This window comes from Salvia hispanica, chromosome 5, assembly GCF_029641045.1.
Source record: "Salvia hispanica isolate PSC_SH4W2 chromosome 5, Shi_PSC_v1, whole genome shotgun sequence".
Lineage (NCBI taxonomy): Eukaryota > Viridiplantae > Streptophyta > Magnoliopsida > Lamiales > Lamiaceae > Salvia > Salvia hispanica.
In genome coordinates this window covers 42,907,603-42,926,178 of record NC_142696.1, presented here as the reverse complement: position 1 = coordinate 42,926,178, position 18,576 = coordinate 42,907,603, and the positions used below count along the sequence as shown (strand labels likewise).

Below are 18,576 nucleotides of genomic sequence, written 5' to 3'. Positions count from 1 at the left end.
CATCTAAGTATAGAGACATCATCATAATCAACGTGCCAAAAACATATAATCTCTTCCTTCCAAGCCAAGTAAAGTAGCCTACTAATTATAGCTTCAAAATTTGTATTATGTGTCAAATACGTATGCAAGCTTCCCGATTAACACTAAAATCATCCGCAAATTAAACTCATTCATCATCACATGCTTTAAGGGATATATACTACTATTAAATTACTCTAGATAATATTAATATATAAACTGGTCGTTTATTTTAAAAATCACTTAACATCTACTGTACATATTTTTCTGCATGTCCGAATTTCATACTTTGACGTTATTTTATTAATATTATTCTAGATGATAATAATGTGCTTGGGGTTGGCCGTTTCTAACCCTATTGATTTGGATTAGAACATTGTGGTAGTAATTGTGCAATAGTAGTATATTATAGATCGATGTAAAATTGTCAAATTGGTAGTTGGAAACATGAAACAACCACGATGAATCGATGATATCGAATAAACCGAAATACATTCTCGTTAAATAAAACCAAATAATTTATAGTAGCTTTTTTTACAAAACTGTGTAGCAAAAATAAAAATAAATTACAAATGTGGGACAAGGCCAATGGAAGCCGTGACAGCCACACTTGCATGATTCTTGCAACTCAACACCTTCAACAAATCAACACCCCAAAAACTCCTCCGATCACTCCTCCCGCCGCCGCCGTCAATCCCGGCAAACAACCTCCCCGTATTCCGGCGAACCTGCCTGCTCTTTATATCCCGGAGATCCATCTCCGGCTGAAGCTTGAGCGGCCCGAACATCATCACAAACCACCTCGGCTTCACCTTCGAAGAGTTCCGGTGAATGTCCGCCGCCTCCGGTTTGGTGGCCAGCCGAGACCGTGCGGCGCTCCGCGGCCTGGCGGCTGCGGAGAGCGAGCCGCGGCGATGTGTTCTGGATAAGCGAGAGGCGTCGTCGGCGGAGAGGGATTTGAGGATTTGGGGGTGAGGGTTTTGGTAGGGCATGAGCTTCCCGCGGAAGATTATGTCTTCTGCATTGGTCATCTCCGAGTTGAAATCGTGGAGGAACTCGAAGAATTCCGAGGGCTCCGATGATGATCGACGTTTGTCTTGGATTTTCGATTCGCGGAGGGAGTGGGGCTCTTCCTCCTCCTCCTCCTCCTGCGGCGGCGGCGGTGGCCTTTTTCCTTCCTGTGGCATTTCCTAATATGGTTCAAGTGATAAATGTGGGAGCTATATGAATATTTATAGAGACAAAAAGAGACGAAAAAATATATACATATGGCAATATCAGATCATTTCAATTTACGAAACTCAAATCTAATTTTATGTAAATGTCACATTTGACGATAATTTTAGTCTAACCATTTACGTTGAATTAGTATTTGAATAAAATATCTTTACACACTTACTACTTTATAGATATTGGTACTAACATTTGCTAAAATTTGGTACTTCCTGCAAATTTTTAAGTTGATAGTAAAAATTACTACTATAAACTTAAGCTTTGTACAGAATTTATCGGTTTTTTTTTTTCCAACTCATGAGACATTCACCGTAAGAGATAAATTCATGATTTTTCCGATCAAATTTTTAGTTCATAGGAAATAGGAGTAGCTATGAGGCTAATGTTTGTTATTTTAGAGACTCGTTTACTTTACTGAATCTCCTATTTAATATATTTGCTACACATTGTATTTGACAAGTAATATTAATTAGATGAATGAATATTTCACTTTAATATGAAATCTTATGCACAGTTAAACATATAAAATATTTAATTACACACATCTGATATGATAAAAGATACAGTAAAATATTGGTCCCTAAAATTACAACTCCTTATCAATAATTTATAGTACTATAAATTACTATACTAGTTTATTATTCTCTTCATCCATGATTAAGTGGCATAAGTTAACTCGGCTCGAATTTTAATTATTTAGCTGTTGTGATTTAATTATTGCTATTATGTGAGCGATCCTCATTGTCCACATTAGAGCATCCCCATTGTCATGTCCGTCCGTCCGTGCCAGCGGCAAGGAAGAGCTCGTCCGCCGCTGTGAGCCGTCCGTCCGTGCAAGCAGCACGGCGCTGCTCTTAGCTAAGAGCACGTCCGTGCCGCTGAGTAGCACACGTGGCGCTCTCTGATTCGCCAACGGCTATGCCGTTGGCAAGATTGATTTTTCTTTTTCTTTTAAAAAAATTCAGAAATAATTCAAAATAATACCAAAAATTAAAAAATATATTTTTGGATTTCCAAAATATAGAGCCGTTTATGGACGTTTTTTTTTGGATTTTTTGATTTTTTTTTAATCCCAAAATCATCTATAAATACACACATTCATCATTCACTTTTCACATCAAATTATCTCTCATTCATACTTTTTTTATATTAAATCATCTACATATTCCTCTCTCACTAAAACCCTCTCCAAAAAATTCAAAAATGGATTTCACCAATCTCATTGCGGAAGCGGAGCGCGAAGAACAAGAATACCAGGAACAATATCGTGCCGCCTATGTCGCCGCCAATACCCCTGCCCCTCATCCTCAACCAACTAGATCAAAACGTCGCTACATCCATCGTGATCGGGAGGGAGCTCATTGCCGACTATTTTTCCGACCAACTGCGGTTTCCAGAAGATTACTTTCGGCGCCGATTTCGCATGTCAAAACGGTTGTTTATGCGTATTGTCAACACATTGTCCATCCGTGTTGAATACTTTCAATCAAGTGTAGACGCAACCAGTCGGCAAAGTCTCTCGGCGTTGCAAAAGTGTACTTGTGCCATCCGACAACTTGCTACTGGGCAAACGGCTGACCTATTCGACGAGTATTTGCATGTCAGTGAGTCAACTGGAATCCTATGCCTCGAGAATTTTTGCGACGACGTTCGTTCTGCTTTCGGCGAGGAATTCCTTCGGGCACCCACCACCGAAGAATGTCAACGGTTGTTTCGTCTTCACGAAACAGTCGACGGTTTTCCCGGTATGCTAGGCAGCATTGACTGCATGCATTGGAAGTGGAAGAATTGCCCGACTACTTGGAGGGGACAATACTTAAGCGGCCACAAAGGCGGCGGCCCAACGCTTATCCTTGAAGCGGTCGCCGACTGCCGCCTACGGATTTGACATGCATATTTCGGTGTTGCCGGATCCAACAACGACTTGAATGTGCTCTATTCTTCACCACTCTTCCATGATGTTTTCAATGGTGTAGCACCGGCGATCGACTTCACCGTCAACGAAAATGCATACCACATGGGTTACTATCTCGCCAATGGTATCTACCCAATGTGGTCGACTTTCGTGAAGTCGTTCAACAATGCGCAAGACCCGAGACTAATTCTTTTTGCGCAGCGTCAAGAGTCTGCTCGGAAAGACGTCGAAAGATCTTTTGGGGTCCTTTAAGGCCGATTCAACATTGTGAAGGCCTCGTCTCGGCTGTGGTACGTTAGGAATATAGCCGACATCATGTACACGTGTATTATCTTGCACAACATGATTATAGCTGACGAATGACCGATGACGGCTAACTTTTAGGACGATGAAGCTGGAAGCTCAACCGCGAGGTCTCCCCCACGACGAGGTGTGCATACGTCGGTGAACGAGAGGATCGAAACAAGACACACAATGCGCGATACAAGAACCCACATTGAGCTACAAAAAGACCTAATCAAACACATTTGGGCGAAATTCGGCAACGAGTAGTGGGTCTTTTTAATTTTATGAATTTAATTATGCATTTTTTTATTTTCAAGGATTTTAATTATGCATTTTTATTTTTTAGGATTTTAATTATGTCATTTTTATTTTTTAGGATTTTAATAATGTCATTTTTAATTTTTAGGCTTTTAATTATGTAATTTTTATATTTTAATGCATTTTTATATTGTAGAAATGTTTTTAGTAATGGAAGTATTTAAATTGAATAATAGAATGGTGGACCCTTGAGCTTGTCCTTGCGGAAGAGCATGAATGTGGGTGTTGTGTTCTTAGCTAAGGACAATGAGTAAAAGTGGGTCCGAACCAACCCCGTGCTCTTATTTAAGAGCACGGACGGGGATGCTCTTAGAATTTTCATTTTTCACCTTCATATCTTTGTTCATCTGTAACGTACTATTATTCGAATGTGTACTGAGCAAAAACTGGTGGTGTTTCTATATTAAAAAAAAAAAAAGGTCTTCATTTTGATCGAATTTAAGGATGTTATATATTCTGAAAATGCATAACTGATTAAGACATAGTATCTAGAATGTGTAATCCATTTATGTAAAAACACCCTTATATAAGGTATTTGTAGTGTAGTACTCCCTCCGTCCCGCTTTAGCAGTCCCATTGACTTTTCTGCACTCATTTTGTGAAAATAATAATAAATAGTTATAGTGGAGAAATAATAAAGTAAAAAAGAGAATAAAATAGAGAAGAGCCTTATCTACATTATTCTCTTTTTTACTTTATTATTTCTCCACTTTAACTATTTATTATCATTTTTACAAAACGAGTGTAGAAAAGTCACTGGGACTGCTAAAGCGGGACAGAGGGAGTATAATTTATGACAAAGATTATACTAGTACCACGGAGTAGTACTATTTATTTCCTGTTTATAACGGCCCATCACAGTTAGGTCCAAAAGAATCTGCGTAGTTGGGCCAGGATTATCCTAAAGTGGCTTCATATTTTTCTCCAGCTTTTTTTTAATCTTTATAAGCGTTATAGTAATTCTCAAATACTACTGTACAATGCAAGTTTTCATTTTTCATTAATATTTTTTTACGAACCATAATTTATCTCCATCAAATGGTTTTTTATGCAATATACAGTATGTGGCTATTTTAATGTACTTCAAATTATTTATTCATTCTAGTGTTAGTAACAAATCTCTCCATGAACCTCGATTTATAACTAATTAATTATACCAAGCTTTATGATTGTTGAAAAAACTTTCTAGCTAGAATCATTTTTTTCAGCTAAGGTTACTTATTATGTTAAGAGCTAGAATCTCCTACACTTGTAGCTTAAAGTGATGGATTACTAACTCAATTTGTCTTTGACCACCAGCTTAGGCGATGCTTGTCATATATACTTTTAAAATTTTATAATTGTTCGGTTTTAATAGCTTTTCATAAATATTGTTGGAAATCAATTCAGTTTAACCAATAAAAATCTACAATCGGTCATCACTAGCATAAATATATATTGACTAACTAATTAGTTGGATTATATTTTTATTACATTGTCTATAAAGAGGTGATAGAGAACTCAAAATTAGGGGTGTAAATTCGGGTACCCGCGGGTACTCAAATCCGAAATCTTAAAAATATCATACCCAATACCCGACGTATGTGAATTCGGGTACCCTAATACCCGATGCGGGTACCCGAATCCAACTAATCGGGTACCCATAAACCCGGAATTATTATATTTAAAATTTATTCTTTTATATAAATTAAATTGTGATGCGAATAGAAATTATTAAAAATCACACAATATTTATACTATTTATTGACTATGATTCTATATTATACTATAAAATAGACATTTGACAAATAGACACTACTTAATTTTAAAATAAAAATTTTTTGGATATAAATTGAAACATAAAAGAGATTAAAATAATTTTTCAAGACATTAAATGAATATGTAAATAAAATGGAGAAAGCATAACTAATTAACTCTATATTTTCAAAAGATAACAAGTAAGAACATAATTAATGCAACATGAACCGAACACGAATGTAAAGAAGAGAGCAAACAACAAAAAGAGTGCAACAGCGGCGTGAATGAAACTTGAAAAAGTGAGACACACGAAAAATTTATTAATCTATAAGTGATTAAATAAAGTTATCCTAGATTTACCCTACGGGCTATAGGCCATATACTAAATAAAAATATTTATCACAAATACATAATTAATCGGGTTTAATCGGGTATTAGTCGGGTACCCTAATACGGGTTTCGGGTACCCTAAACCCGAAAAATCCTAACATTAACTACCCAAACTCGCACCCGAACCCATATTCGAATCCATAATTTCGGGTTTTGGATACCCAAAACCCGTCGGGTATTGGGACTGGGTCGGGAATACCCGAAACCCGCAGATTAAATTTTCGGGCCTACTCAAAACCCTCTTTAGATCACATATATTTTTAAATAATTAAACTCAAAACACTCAAATGAAATTTAAGAGGACTCATTAATAATAATAATTTAATTCCGGAAACAAAAGGAACCTAGTAATTATCATAACAACGTCTAGGAAATAACGCCGATATGAAAAGCATTTAATTTGGGCACCAATATAGGTAACTACGTCATTAGTTAATTTACTTTTATATTTTAAATTGTTAAATCATAGTACTTGCATAGAGAGTAAATATATTTAAATGCATGTTCAATTGTGTTTAGTTGGTAGCCTAAATAAGATCAAGATATATGAGTTATTTGACCGATTTATAGATAAAATAAAGTTTATGTTAGACTATTAAAGCCCATTTTGGCCTGCTAAGGCTCAGAGCAAATTAATTCAAAATGATAGTAGATTATTTAACGGTTCAAAATGGTAGATATTTCATACTCACATCCTTATCTTAAAGTTTATCTTAATTAATTATCTTGTGCTAATTTAATGTGCCTATCGAAATTCGATATACAAAATTAGAAATATTGCAGCTAAACTCTAACTTTATCATTTATCTTTGGGCTACCAATTAACTACACGGCACAATTTGTTTACGTATCCCGATACATTATACAAGACCAAAAAATAAATCGAATTTACTACAATATAGTAGTATATAAATTTAGAATTTGATTAGAGCATCCTCATCTGTGCTCTTAGCTAAGAGCACGGAGGTGGGTCCGGACCCACTTTTACTCCTTGTCCTTAGCTAAGAGCACAACACCCACATCCGTGCTCTTAGCTAAGGACAAGCTCAACGGTCCTACTATTCTATTATTCAATTTAAATATTTCAATTACTAAAAACATTTTTACATTATAAAAAATATATTAAAAAATAAAAATTACATAATTAAAATCCTAAAAAATAAAAATACATAATTAAAATTCTAGAAAATAAAAAAATTCATAATTAAAATCCTACAATTTAAAAATTCCTATAATTAAAGTGTTATGGGAATTTTTTGTGTTGAAGTGGGGGTATTTATAGATGAAAATGTTAATTTTGGGGGGAAAAATTAAAAAATAAATTAAAAGTGGGTAGAAAACGGATATAATTTTTTGGGAAGTGAAAAAATATTTTTTTTTATTTAAAAACATTTTTTTAAATAAATTTCGAATTTTAAAAAAAATAAAAATAAAAAATCAAATTTAGCCGTTGGCCAATAAGAATACGCCACGTATGGCTGCTCAGCGGCACGGACGTGCTCTTAGCTAAGAGCAGCGCCGTGCCGCTGGCACGGACGGACAGCTCGTGCTCAGCGGCACGGACGGACGAACGGACGCCACCGCTGCGGATGCTCTTAGCAATTTTCTTCGTATAATTAGCAACCTAGAAAATGCTAGTGGAAAACGTGATGGCGTGACATTGTTGTTGAACAAACATGACAATTAAATATAGAAGTGGTCTCTTCTCCAATTTTAGGAAAAATTACACTGCCAAAGAAAAAAAAAAGCGCCCACGCCTTCATGAGCAAAAGAGTAATTTTCTCAATTGGAGTATGAACACTCTCTAGTAAAAGCACTCCCAATGGAAGGACTGATTGAACACTCTCTAGTAAAAGCACTCACAATGGAAGGACCGATTGAGAGGTCTTCCGATCGGCCTCGATAGGCCCTCCATTGCAGAAAATGGGCCGTTGATAGCCCCATCCCATATGGCCGATATATTGGCTTTGGCCGTTCCACAATGGCCGATGATCAGCCACCCATTGCGGGGATTAGCCGATCATCAGCCCTAACTTTTTTTTAAAATTTTTATTTTTATCTCTATAAATACTTCATCCCATTCTTTACATTTCACACACAACATCTTATCTTCTGTCACTTTTTCTCATTAGTAGAATATCAATGTCTTATGGTAGCGAAGTGCGTATTAAAATTTTTGCATTTAAATTTATTTAATTTGATAATATATTAAACATAGAAGTGAAAAAAAATCAAAACAATGATGATGTGAAAATGAAATAGAATGAAATAGGCCCGGCCCTTACATTGCACGGAAATAGGTCATTGATAAAATGCTGATGTGGAAGTGGAATGGAAGAGCCCCGCCCTTCCATTCCCATTGTGAATGCTCTAACGTGTCAAAAACCGATTTCTTTTTTCAGCATTGTCAAAAGATTCAATCTTGAAAATGCCCTGAATGATGTCCAGTTATTGTTTATGCACCTGAATCGACATGCAGTTGCATGCTATGATATAGATACAGGTTTTAGATATATATATATATATATATACAGAGAGAGAGAGGAAAAGAGTAGTTTTCCTCTTCGGAAATCCCAAAGCTTAGCGAATTCTTTCTTGTCTGCCTTTCTTCCTTCCTCGGATTCATCCCTTCTTGAATTTTATTATTTGGAGTCGAATTTATTTTGTTATTAACAGAGTTTTAGATTGTAAAGATTCCATCTTTTTTTCAGTCTCTAATAGATTAATTGAATGGCGAATGCATCTGGGCTTGTTGCTCCAACGCTTCCCAGTTTTAGGAGGAGATTTTCTCCGTCATTAGGCGTATATCGATCTGGGTTTTGGTTCTGCCACGGCGTTTCGAGGCGAACGGTGTGTTCTAGTGCGGCGCAGGGTGCAGAGAAGCTTTCCCCTGCTGAATCCAAAGCGCGAAGGTAGCTAATTCTTTGTAAAGATTGGATTTTTGCCGATATCTGATGCTTAATTTTTGTGGGTTTGTAATTTTGATTTGCTCTAATATTTGGATTCTTGGCTTCATGATTTTGGGGGTGTGACTGTTGAATGAAGTATTTTGGTGGTTTCTAGTTAATGAGAAGTTGTTAATGCTAACTTTAAATTTCAATTGGTGTGAAGGCGGTTTGGGCTGATTCAAATCTGGTTGATTTTCATTCGTACTTATGTTACTGAAACTAATGTGAGGAATTAATGTTGCAAAGATCTATCTATTCTCTGGATTTTCTTATGTGCAGTGGAATTTATCAGTGTTACATGGTAATGGAATGAATTTTGATACTATTATTGAAAGAAACGAACTTTTTTGGAGAAAAAGAGAGATTCTTGTAAGGTCTGTGGTGCCTGCTTGAAAACATGTTCTGTGATATCTCAAGAGGTTTAGATGTCAACCCAATTTTTGAAAGCTAAGTATGGTTGAATCTTGCTTTGTGCTTCTGTGGAACATGGGATAAAAATTCTGTCTTGGTTGATTTAAGTTTAACGCGTCTCTGATGTTTTTTTGTAGTCTTGTTTTCGTTCAAACTATAGTTGTGTTTTTCACTATTCTAAGTTCATTTGATATTGCATAGTATGTGTATTGTGGATCCTTCTTTTGACTGAGTGAATACTGAATTGGACTATGATTCCTATTCATTCTGGGTTTACTAATTTACATTTGTACAGACTTGTCAGCAAAGGGTGCAAGTTGGTTGGATGTGGCTCTGCACTACCAAGTATTCAAATATCCAATGACAATCTCTCTGAAATTGTCGATACTAATGATGAATGGATATCTGTCCGGACTGGAATTAGAAATCGAAGAATACTTTCTCGTAAGTTGCTCTTTCCACTTATTATTCAATCACTCTTGTTGAGATCAAAATAAGACTGGTAGTTACGAAAAACTAGGAGATTTGGCGAAAGGTATATGTTTTACCTAATGTATTTCCAATTAGACTGCTGAATACTATGTAGAATAATGATGAATTCAATTCCCTGTCGACCAAACAGCATTGGATGTGGCTGGCCTATAAAACACAGTGTGATTGTAGCAGTATTTGCAAGCACGTTGTCACATCTATGATCCATGACCTCGACTGTATCTTTTTGGTCTCTCGTCAACTTGAATATTCTGGGATTTACCGGTCATCCATGCTACCAATGCTAATTATTGATCTAGCATGAATTTAGCCTTTATTATGCCATTCCAACTTGGATACTCTACATTTTGTATGAGCCTTGTGGATTTTACGATTTTTTATGCATACAAACCCCTTTTGCCTATCTCTTATTTTTGGAGTTCTGTTGCAGGAAAAGAGAGCTTGACGGCTATGGCTACAGAGGCTGCTCAGAAAGCTCTTCAGATGGCCGAGGTTGAACCCAATGATGTTGACCTCGTGTTGTTGTGCACTTCAACTCCAGAAGACTTGTTTGGGAGTGCTCCTCAGGTAATGTTTCCAGTAATACTATGTAATGCAGTCTTTTCTTCCTTTTCGTTTCATTATTCTTTTATTTATGATTTTGCACTACTATTTGGGATCTTCATTCTTCAGCATATTAAGGCTCTATAGCAAACAGAGCGTTTTCATAAATAGTGCATTTTCAAAGGATTTTTTATATTTATTTTACTTATTTACAGATTCAAAAAGCACTTGGCTGCAGTCGCAATCCGTTGGCTTATGATATTACAGCTGCCTGCAGTGGCTTCCTGTTGGGCCTAGTTTCAGCTGCTTGCTATATTCGAGGTAAATCCTGGTACTGATATAAAAAAGAGACGTATTTTCATTTTGTGGATGCTAACAAAATTTGAGGTGCTAATATTTCAGGGGGTGGCTTCAATAATGTTCTTGTGATCGGGGCTGATGCTCTATCTCGCTACGTTGACTGGACTGACAGAGGATCTTGTATTCTCTTTGGTGATGCTGCTGGTGCTGTCTTACTACAGGTTATCACCCCTTTCCATATATTCTTAATGTTTTCGAATGTTTCCAAAATACCAACCCCGATAACGTATCGTGTAGGTTTGGCTGGTAAGTCATATCTTTATATTGCTTGTGAAATAATATTTTTCTCGTCTGACATCATGATGTTGTTCCCTTTCTGTAGTCGTGTGATAGTGAAGAAGATGGTTTATTTGCTTTCGACATGCACAGTGATGGTGAAGGTCAGAGGTAAATTAAATCCACCCTTTTCAGAAACCAATCACTTGTTCTTTCGAGTCGTGCAACGAGTATACTTGTGTGTATTTTTTCAGGCACTTAAAAGCCGGCATGAAGGGAGACAGCACAGATCAAGAGTTGGCCACAAACGGTTCGCTCCTTGGTCTCCTGCCAAAAGGCTCCTCTTCGTACTCGTGCATCGAGATGAATGGCAAAGAGGTCTTCCGCTTTGCTGTCCGTGTCGTTCCACATTCAATTGAACTGGCCCTAGAGAAGGCAGGTCTCGGCGTGTCCAGTATAGACTGGCTAATACTGCATCAGGTATGAGATGTCCTACACTATAGTTGGTGCCGAGTAAACGAGGTTGCCTAATAAATGGGCGAATGCAGGCGAACCAGAGAATAATCGATGCAGTAGCCACGCGTCTGGAGGTTCCCCAGGAGCGAGTCATATCCAATTTGGCAAACTATGGGAACACGAGCGCTGCCTCGATTCCATTGGCGTTGGATGAGGCTGTGAGAAGCGGGAAGGTCAAAGCCGGTGATACCATTGCCACTGCTGGCTTCGGAGCTGGACTTACATGGGGCTCTGCTATCGTTAGATGGGGATGATCAGCGACACGCTCGTCTCCAGTTTTGCATGTTCTGCTCGTCTTTCGGACTTTGTTAGCTATGGAAAAATGGACGAAATTGCTAGGAGTGGATGTTGTTGATCAGGTTTATTTGATTTGTTGGACAGTGTAAACTGCAACTGTAATTTAACTATGTTTTCTGAATATGGCAAAATTCCATTTCTTTACCAAAATTTTTGTTGTCATGTACCCTTCATCTTGGCTTTGAGATACCTCCACTTCTCAAAATTTTATGCCATTGTCGACTTTGATTTTACACTATTTTACTCCTTAATTACATTTAAATGTGGAAATTAGAAGGTTAAATTTATCATATTGCATTCTTTAGTTAATTTTTTAACAGAACCATGATTTCAATATATTAAGTTGCATTGATATCTTGACCACAATAAATATTTCACGATTTCATGTTACACGTTTCATTGTATTTAGGTCATGACCAAAACACTATAATAATTTTATTTTTTGGGTGTTAGTTGTTACCTAACCCATCGATGATCGATCTAACCAACTACTTCATTAAAAACCTAATAATGTTTGATAAATATTTTGAAAAACATTTTAATTACTGCCGAGGCCATGAATAACAACCTGGAAAATAAGCTGAGATGCATCTTGCATTCTGCAATTTTATGTCATCATATACAATTATCAACAAGAAAAAAGAAAATAATATAATACTAATAGAAGCACATGATATTTTAACCTCAAAAAAGTACTAAAATCACAATACATTAGAGAAATCTTGAAAGAAAACCTTAGTCTCAGCCATCTGCAGGCATATGAAGAGTTATTATAATATCTAACATTGCGTCGACATTATTCGCATATCGTACATCTGTAGTATAACTATAAGTTATACGAACCGAAAAATCTTTTAGAGATCGAGAGGGTCAAAAATACCAACAAAAATATGTAATGTAAACAAAATTCACAAACTGATAATGTAACAACAATCTTCTGAAGGCAAGGAGTAGTCTGTGCACATTGCCTCCCTTTGTACTTCAGAACCTAGCAATACTGTAATGACAACCTCCGGCTCCTCACCAGACATCGCGCAAGTACCTTCCTGACGTTTGCAGATTTTTTACCATGCCCTCAGCTCCGGAGCTGCTCAGAGAACCCTGTAAAACGGAGTAGGTATCTTCTTAGGGAAATAGAGCTTAACGCGATAAGTACCAAGGTATATGACTTTAGCATATAGACTATAGTCAAAGTAAAAGTTTAAATGCCATCCACCCCTGCCCCCACACCCCAGAATTTTTTTTTGTAAAGAGCTAAAAACCTCAAAATGAGTAGACATGAAAAGAACAATATATAATGCCTTGTCTGCCTCATCCAATAATCCAGGTAAAATTGGTAAGAAAATAGCAAAACATGAAGTTATATAAGTATTAAACGCCAACCATAAAGAGGAAGGGTTAGGACCACCAAGAAATACAAAACCGTAAATTGCAAGAGGCACCAACCTGTTCTTGTGCAATTGTGTGGAGAGTCCGGTGTACATCACGTGCCATTCCCTTAGCATCACCACAGACGTATACATAGCCTCCATCAGAGATCATTTTCCACACGTCTGAAGCCTAATATTCAGTACAATTAACTTGTATGTTAGTGAAATCAAGTCCAGAAATTTTATAGTTGGTGACACTAAGACAAAATTGTTGCCAAAGATTGCATACCCTTTGAGACATCTTGTGCTGTACGTATTCCTTTGTGGGTCCCTCCCGCGAAAATGCAACTATGAGCTCAGAAATTACTCCAGCTTTGACAAAGCCATTCAACTCATCCTCATAAATAAAATCCTGCAGTAAAAAGAATTGTTTACCTACATACATTTGGGGGAACAAGTGTTTAACAATAGTCAAGTAGATAACTGACCAGTGTACGGTTTCTACAACCAAAAAATAAAATCGCAGGACCAAGTATAGCTCCAGATTCCTTTAGAGCTAACCTTTCCTGAAATATTGGTAGAACATTAGTACAAGATAATCCTAGCTAGACATCAGAATTAATGCCTCAAAAGTAGGTTTAAGATCAAAAATCTTTCATACAAACCTGAAGGAAACCCCTAAACGGAGCCAAGCCAGTACCGGGGCCGACCATTATTATCGGTAGTTTAGGATCAGCAGGGAGTTTGAAGTTAGAGTTCCTAATAAATATTGGTGCCCAACTGCAATCACTACTTTCCTCCAAAGGCACAGCATTCTGATAAGAGGCAGATGGTGAGGTTTGAGGCAGTAGAACGTATGCTCGTGCAATGAGTGGGGGTGCAAATCACGATTAGAATGGCTATTAGAAATGTCATGATGATTCATCACTCATCATTTCCTTGACCAAACTCGAATATCAAATAGTAACAAATTTCTTATTATCATCTCCACTGCCCAAGATATAAAATTAATAAAGTACTAGGTTTTAACTCAAGTAAAATACCTTTATCCATGTAGAGCATATACCCTTGTGGATTCGTCCTGTTGGCATTTTGTCGTAAACTAGAGCACAAGTCACATGAACTCTGGTTGGTGCAATTCTGAATGATAGTTGAAGAGTTGGTGAGAAGATAGGATGATAAAGAAAAAATTATCCAAAAAAAAGAACACACAAGGTTGAATTTCGCTATGTCCAGGAACGTTTCATATGACCAGATTATAGCTTATAAGACAATCTATTGCTAATATAGTTAGAACTCCAGCACAAGCCTTGAGCTTTCATATTGAAATAACATCAAATGAAACAGGAAAACAATAACTCACTTTGGGGAGGATGAGATAGAATAAAATCTGGGCTGCAGGCGAGGAGCAACTGCTGCAAAGAAAACACCTATAGGAGGCTTGGCAGACGGGAACTCGGCCATGACCTCAAGTAGGCTTCTCTGACTTGCAACTATATACTGTGCATATTCCTCCTGAAAATGTGGGAACATAAATGTTACAAGTTGCGAAGTTGGGAAAAGCAACATTCATATAACAAGGTAATATTCGACATATATGAACGATTCCAAGACCTTTCCATCAGGAGATGCAAGATACCGGAGCCGATCAGCTTCACTTTGGTCCGAAGAATATTCCGCTAATGCCACTAGCACAGACTGGAAAACACAGGTGTATGTTAGAGCTAAATTCCCTAGTTATGTTCAAGGCAAGCGCATTAGCAAATACGTATACAGGGGTGACCAACATACCTTTTTGGGCATACTCATAAGATCTGCATATTTAGTAAGAGCTGTTCGCAAAGTGCAAGGGGGAAACGGAGGTGGCAAGGAGCTCCCACTGCGTGGTGTGCCATCCTCATTATCAGTATGAACCGAAAAATATGTTTGTGGAGAAAGATTTAGTAATTTTTCTGCTTCCTCCACATTCTCAAGCAAATTCTCACAGTAGACACCAACATGGTCCCCTGTTTCATAACTGCGGGATAAAGTACATAAGCAAATATCAAACTGCCGGGTTTTTAACTAAGTTTAAGTCAGGTTGAAGCAAAATGGAAACTGCAGTCAGTGTTGTTAGGAGAACAGGGCACAGCAGAGCGATGAGGTAAAAATCCGGGGGTGCGCCCCACGAACCAGGGAGCAGCAGCAGCCGGATTTTGTTTATATCTATTCCTAGTTATGGTCACTACATATGATAACTTAAAATAAATAGAGTATGAACTATGAATTAAAACATAAAACTTACTACAAACTTAAAGTAATACTAGTACTAATTTTGAAATCAAACTAAGAGATATAAAGCCCCCTAGGAGATATGAGTAATATAAAGAGATGTAAAGTCTCATAGGTAATATACAGAGACATAAAGTCACCTAGGGAAAAGAACAAAAAGTAACCTAGGGGAAAGAGTGTCAGGAAAGTGCATCAGTTATTTAAAAATAAGTATCCCCATCTCGCCCCCAACTTCCGCCCTGGCCCCGGAAGCTCTGTCGCCGGGGCGATTCCAGTGGCACGATTAATAATACTGCAAATTTTCAATATTTCAAACAAATATGGTTATAAACTTACACAAGTCCTGTGCCTGATATGTCAAACTCCAAATGAGTGCAAGAACGGTCTGATGCAGGAGTGTGGAGTTCTCTCTTTACAGCAACATTCGCCCTTCAACAATCAAGATGCAAAACTATTTAGAAGAAAAATCCTTCAAATTACAATAAAATTTTTTAAAAGAAAACAGAAGCAAGCATAATATACCTGCAGGGATGTTGAGCATCAATAACAGTATTACCATTGGCATGACCATTTGGAGAGCCATTCTCTGTAATAAATCCATCTGTTTGGTCATGGAGCACAACACGATACTGCAAAACCACTGCTGTATACGGTGTAGACACTGTTGCATCATCTTCATTTCGGAGCAATTTATCCAACTCAGGCCAAACTAATTCACGCCTGAATCAGCGACAAATGTAAGCACACTCATAAAATCACATGCAAAATCAGACACACATGCGTACATATATATAGATTCCAATCATTCCAACAATTATTTATAATCTAATTACCATGCAGCAAAGTCATCTTCAATGCATTGATCATCATCTCCCAAGCCTACTGGGACAAGCTTCTTTCCTCCTGAACTCAGGCAAAGTTTTCTTTTTAAAATAACGTAAGGAAATTGAATACAGTGATTCCATATACTTTGGAATGATAAATATGGTTGGTAGGAAATAAATCTACCAATTGAAACTTTCATGGTTGTTAATCTAGAGTCTAGCATACCATAATACAACTTATCCAAATGAAAGAACATTCTCAGAATCAATATACCTTGCTCGGTGATAAGGTCATCTACCACAATCGCAATCTGTCAATAACAATTAAAGAACGAAAAACAAAAATTCCATCACATACGCATAACTATGAAACTTAAGAACAGTCAACTCAAGCAAGTGAACAAGTGTTAGCATCATGCATCGATATATACCTTGTTGAAATGTTCGTATTGTCTATTCCCCAGACCAAACACTCCATACTGAAGATTCTTAAGCCATTCCTCCTTTTCTTTTTCCTGCAACAATGCTCAACATCAACCCCAAATATCGCACTTATTATAAAAGGATGAAAATCATTCATTGCTAAGATGATCTACCTCAGTAAACCATTTGTAAAACCTCGCAGCATTGTCAGTAGGCTCACCGTCTCCATATCTGCAACCAGCCAACCCTCAACCAAATCAATAAATCACAATTCTACAGAAGATAACATAATGTTTTCACCCATATATTATGGCAACTGTGCAATCAAAATACATGTTCAAGTTTTAAAAAAAGGGAACCTACGAGGCCAGGAAGAAGAATGCTAAACTCTCCTTCTTCAACTTCTGCTCGTACTCATCATCATCGGCAGCATAGTCATCCTATCACCATCCAAAAAGTAAGATCAGACCTCTGCACTACTGGAACAAATTTAAAGATTTGGAAAAAGTAAAACAGGAACATACCAAGTCAATTACTTTAAAATTTGCCTGTGGATATCTAGCTTTAGCTTCCTCAGCAAATGCCTATAACACAACACCACAATAATCATTTGGCCGCCAAAAGTAAATCTAAATCTTTCCCCAAAAAGTAGCATTAGTTAAATCATGCAGCAAAATTCCACAAAGGAAAAGTTAAATCTTGACTAAACCATTGATGCAGGTGGCAATTCTGATGATTCAGAAATTTCATGTCTATTTTTTTTTCTCTCTAATAAAATTCTACCTTTGCAAAACCTTCAGCTGTGCCAGTCTGTGTGCCAAAGAAAACCGAGACCTTGGTCTTGTCATCCTCCGGGTCCTCCGGCTCCACCGCTGACTTCGGCACCACCAGCTTGGGCGGCGGAAGCTGGTTCTTCGCAGCCGATCCGGCGGTGCGGCGCCAGGCCAGCAGCACGACGCAGCCAATGAGCAGCGCGAGCGATGTAGTGAGGAGCATGGCGAGGTCCCTATTCTCCATGAGCATCGCTGCCACACCACGCGGCGCCGCCCCCTCGATGTCGCCTTTAAAGATCGCCGCCAACAAATCGAGCGGCGAGAGCTTTGGCGACGAGGGTTCCATGATTTTGCAGAACTAGGTCCGCTAGATTTCCGTATTCAACTAAATCAGATGCAATCAAATGACGAATTGAAGAAACTATCAAAGAATTAATTAAAGTAAATTAATAAATGATAAAAATGTATATAAAATATTCAAAAAGAGAATCCCCCCTTTTCCCCCGGTTTTGAGGTTTGGATGATTTTGTTGAGAAAATGAGGATAGGTGGGAGGAACTATGACTCCCACAGAATGCACGAGAGGTTCTCTTCAATGGAGTTTCAATATTTTATAGAGAGAGAGAGAGATAACACCACCGCTTGGTTTAGCCCACCTACCAATCGTTGACTATGGTTAAACACTACAAAAATTAAGGTAATTTCTTGGGAGAATTTTAAATTACAAAATTTATAGTATTAATTTCATTGGGTGGTAGACAAAGGCTAAACTCGTTACTAATTCATACTCTATCTCAATAAAAGCATCATTCAAAAAAATTTCTTTCGTCCACAAAGTGAATCTCTCAACTTCATCTTCAAAGAAAAAGTGAGAGCGTGGGTTTTAAGAGAAGTTTCTTATGAAGACTTTGTGTATGTCTGGGATTCGAATTATTATATATTATGATTCGTTACTATTGACAAATAATTTGAATATGGACCAATCGAAAGTAACATTCACAAATGATACTCGTGTGTGATATGCACCATAAGATTTCTATTTTAATTCACAATTTTACAACAAAGTGAACCTTTCATTTTTAAAGTCCTCCATTCTCAATTAAATTTAGAACTTTCAACATAGGAGTTAAGCCATAAAAAAATCTACCACACATTTTTTAATACAAAAACTTCAATGTCAACACCTCAATAAATTATCAATCACATGGACCAAAATAAATCATAATTTTAATAACTC

The 18,576-nt window shown here is 37.3% G+C and overlaps 3 protein-coding genes across 3 annotated transcripts; 1 reads left to right on the top strand and 2 right to left on the bottom strand.

The window, feature by feature from the left end:
• Window positions 1–475: 475 nt before the first annotated feature.
• LOC125186358 (uncharacterized) lies at window positions 476–1,205 on the bottom strand. Its single transcript, XM_048082709.2, has one exon. The coding sequence runs from the start codon at window positions 1,203–1,205 to the stop codon at window positions 585–587; it is 621 nt and encodes a 206-aa protein (XP_047938666.1). The 3' UTR covers window positions 476–584.
• Window positions 1,206–8,252: 7,047 nt separating this feature from the next.
• On the top strand, window positions 8,253–11,829 carry LOC125186086 (beta-ketoacyl-[acyl-carrier-protein] synthase III A, chloroplastic-like). Its single transcript, XM_048082400.2, has 8 exons — window positions 8,253–8,808; window positions 9,551–9,699; window positions 10,178–10,314; window positions 10,506–10,611; window positions 10,693–10,811; window positions 10,973–11,037; window positions 11,121–11,346; window positions 11,415–11,829. The coding sequence occupies exons 1-8, from the start codon at window positions 8,627–8,629 to the stop codon at window positions 11,634–11,636; spliced, it is 1,206 nt and encodes a 401-aa protein (XP_047938357.1). The 5' UTR covers window positions 8,253–8,626; the 3' UTR covers window positions 11,637–11,829.
• A 572-nt stretch (window positions 11,830–12,401) lies between these two features.
• On the bottom strand, window positions 12,402–17,937 carry LOC125188378 (NADPH--cytochrome P450 reductase-like). Its single transcript, XM_048085178.2, has 18 exons — window positions 17,351–17,937; window positions 17,092–17,151; window positions 16,931–17,007; window positions 16,741–16,798; window positions 16,576–16,659; window positions 16,419–16,455; window positions 16,154–16,223; window positions 15,843–16,040; window positions 15,657–15,749; window positions 14,841–15,066; window positions 14,664–14,747; window positions 14,413–14,564; window positions 14,093–14,189; window positions 13,715–13,864; window positions 13,538–13,615; window positions 13,339–13,461; window positions 13,126–13,239; window positions 12,402–12,780 (listed from the first exon to the last, which is right to left on the bottom strand). Exons 1-18 carry the CDS (start codon window positions 17,684–17,686, stop codon window positions 12,700–12,702), a joined length of 2,118 nt encoding a protein of 705 aa, XP_047941135.1. The 5' UTR covers window positions 17,687–17,937; the 3' UTR covers window positions 12,402–12,699.
• Between the last annotated feature and the right edge of the window lie 639 nt (window positions 17,938–18,576).

Excerpts from the sequence above, each read along its gene's own strand:
- LOC125186358 (XM_048082709.2), bottom strand. The coding sequence starts at position 1,205 with ATGCCACAGGAAGGAAAAAGGCCACCGCCGCCGCCGCAGGAGGAGGAG.
- LOC125186086 (XM_048082400.2), top strand. The coding sequence starts at position 8,627 with ATGGCGAATGCATCTGGGCTTGTTGCTCCAACGCTTCCCAGTTTTAGG. Across the intron at positions 10,315-10,505 it reads TGTTTGGGAGTGCTCCTCAG|ATTCAAAAAGCACTTGGCTG; the intron begins GTAATGTTTCCA and ends ACTTATTTACAG. Across the intron at positions 11,038-11,120 it reads AGTGATGGTGAAGGTCAGAG|GCACTTAAAAGCCGGCATGA; the intron begins GTAAATTAAATC and ends GTATTTTTTCAG.
- LOC125188378 (XM_048085178.2), bottom strand. The coding sequence starts at position 17,686 with ATGGAACCCTCGTCGCCAAAGCTCTCGCCGCTCGATTTGTTGGCGGCG. Across the intron at positions 15,750-15,842 it reads GATGCTCAACATCCCTGCAG|GGCGAATGTTGCTGTAAAGA; the intron begins GTATATTATGCT and ends TGATTGTTGAAG. Across the intron at positions 14,565-14,663 it reads TTGCATCTCCTGATGGAAAG|GAGGAATATGCACAGTATAT; the intron begins GTCTTGGAATCG and ends CCACATTTTCAG.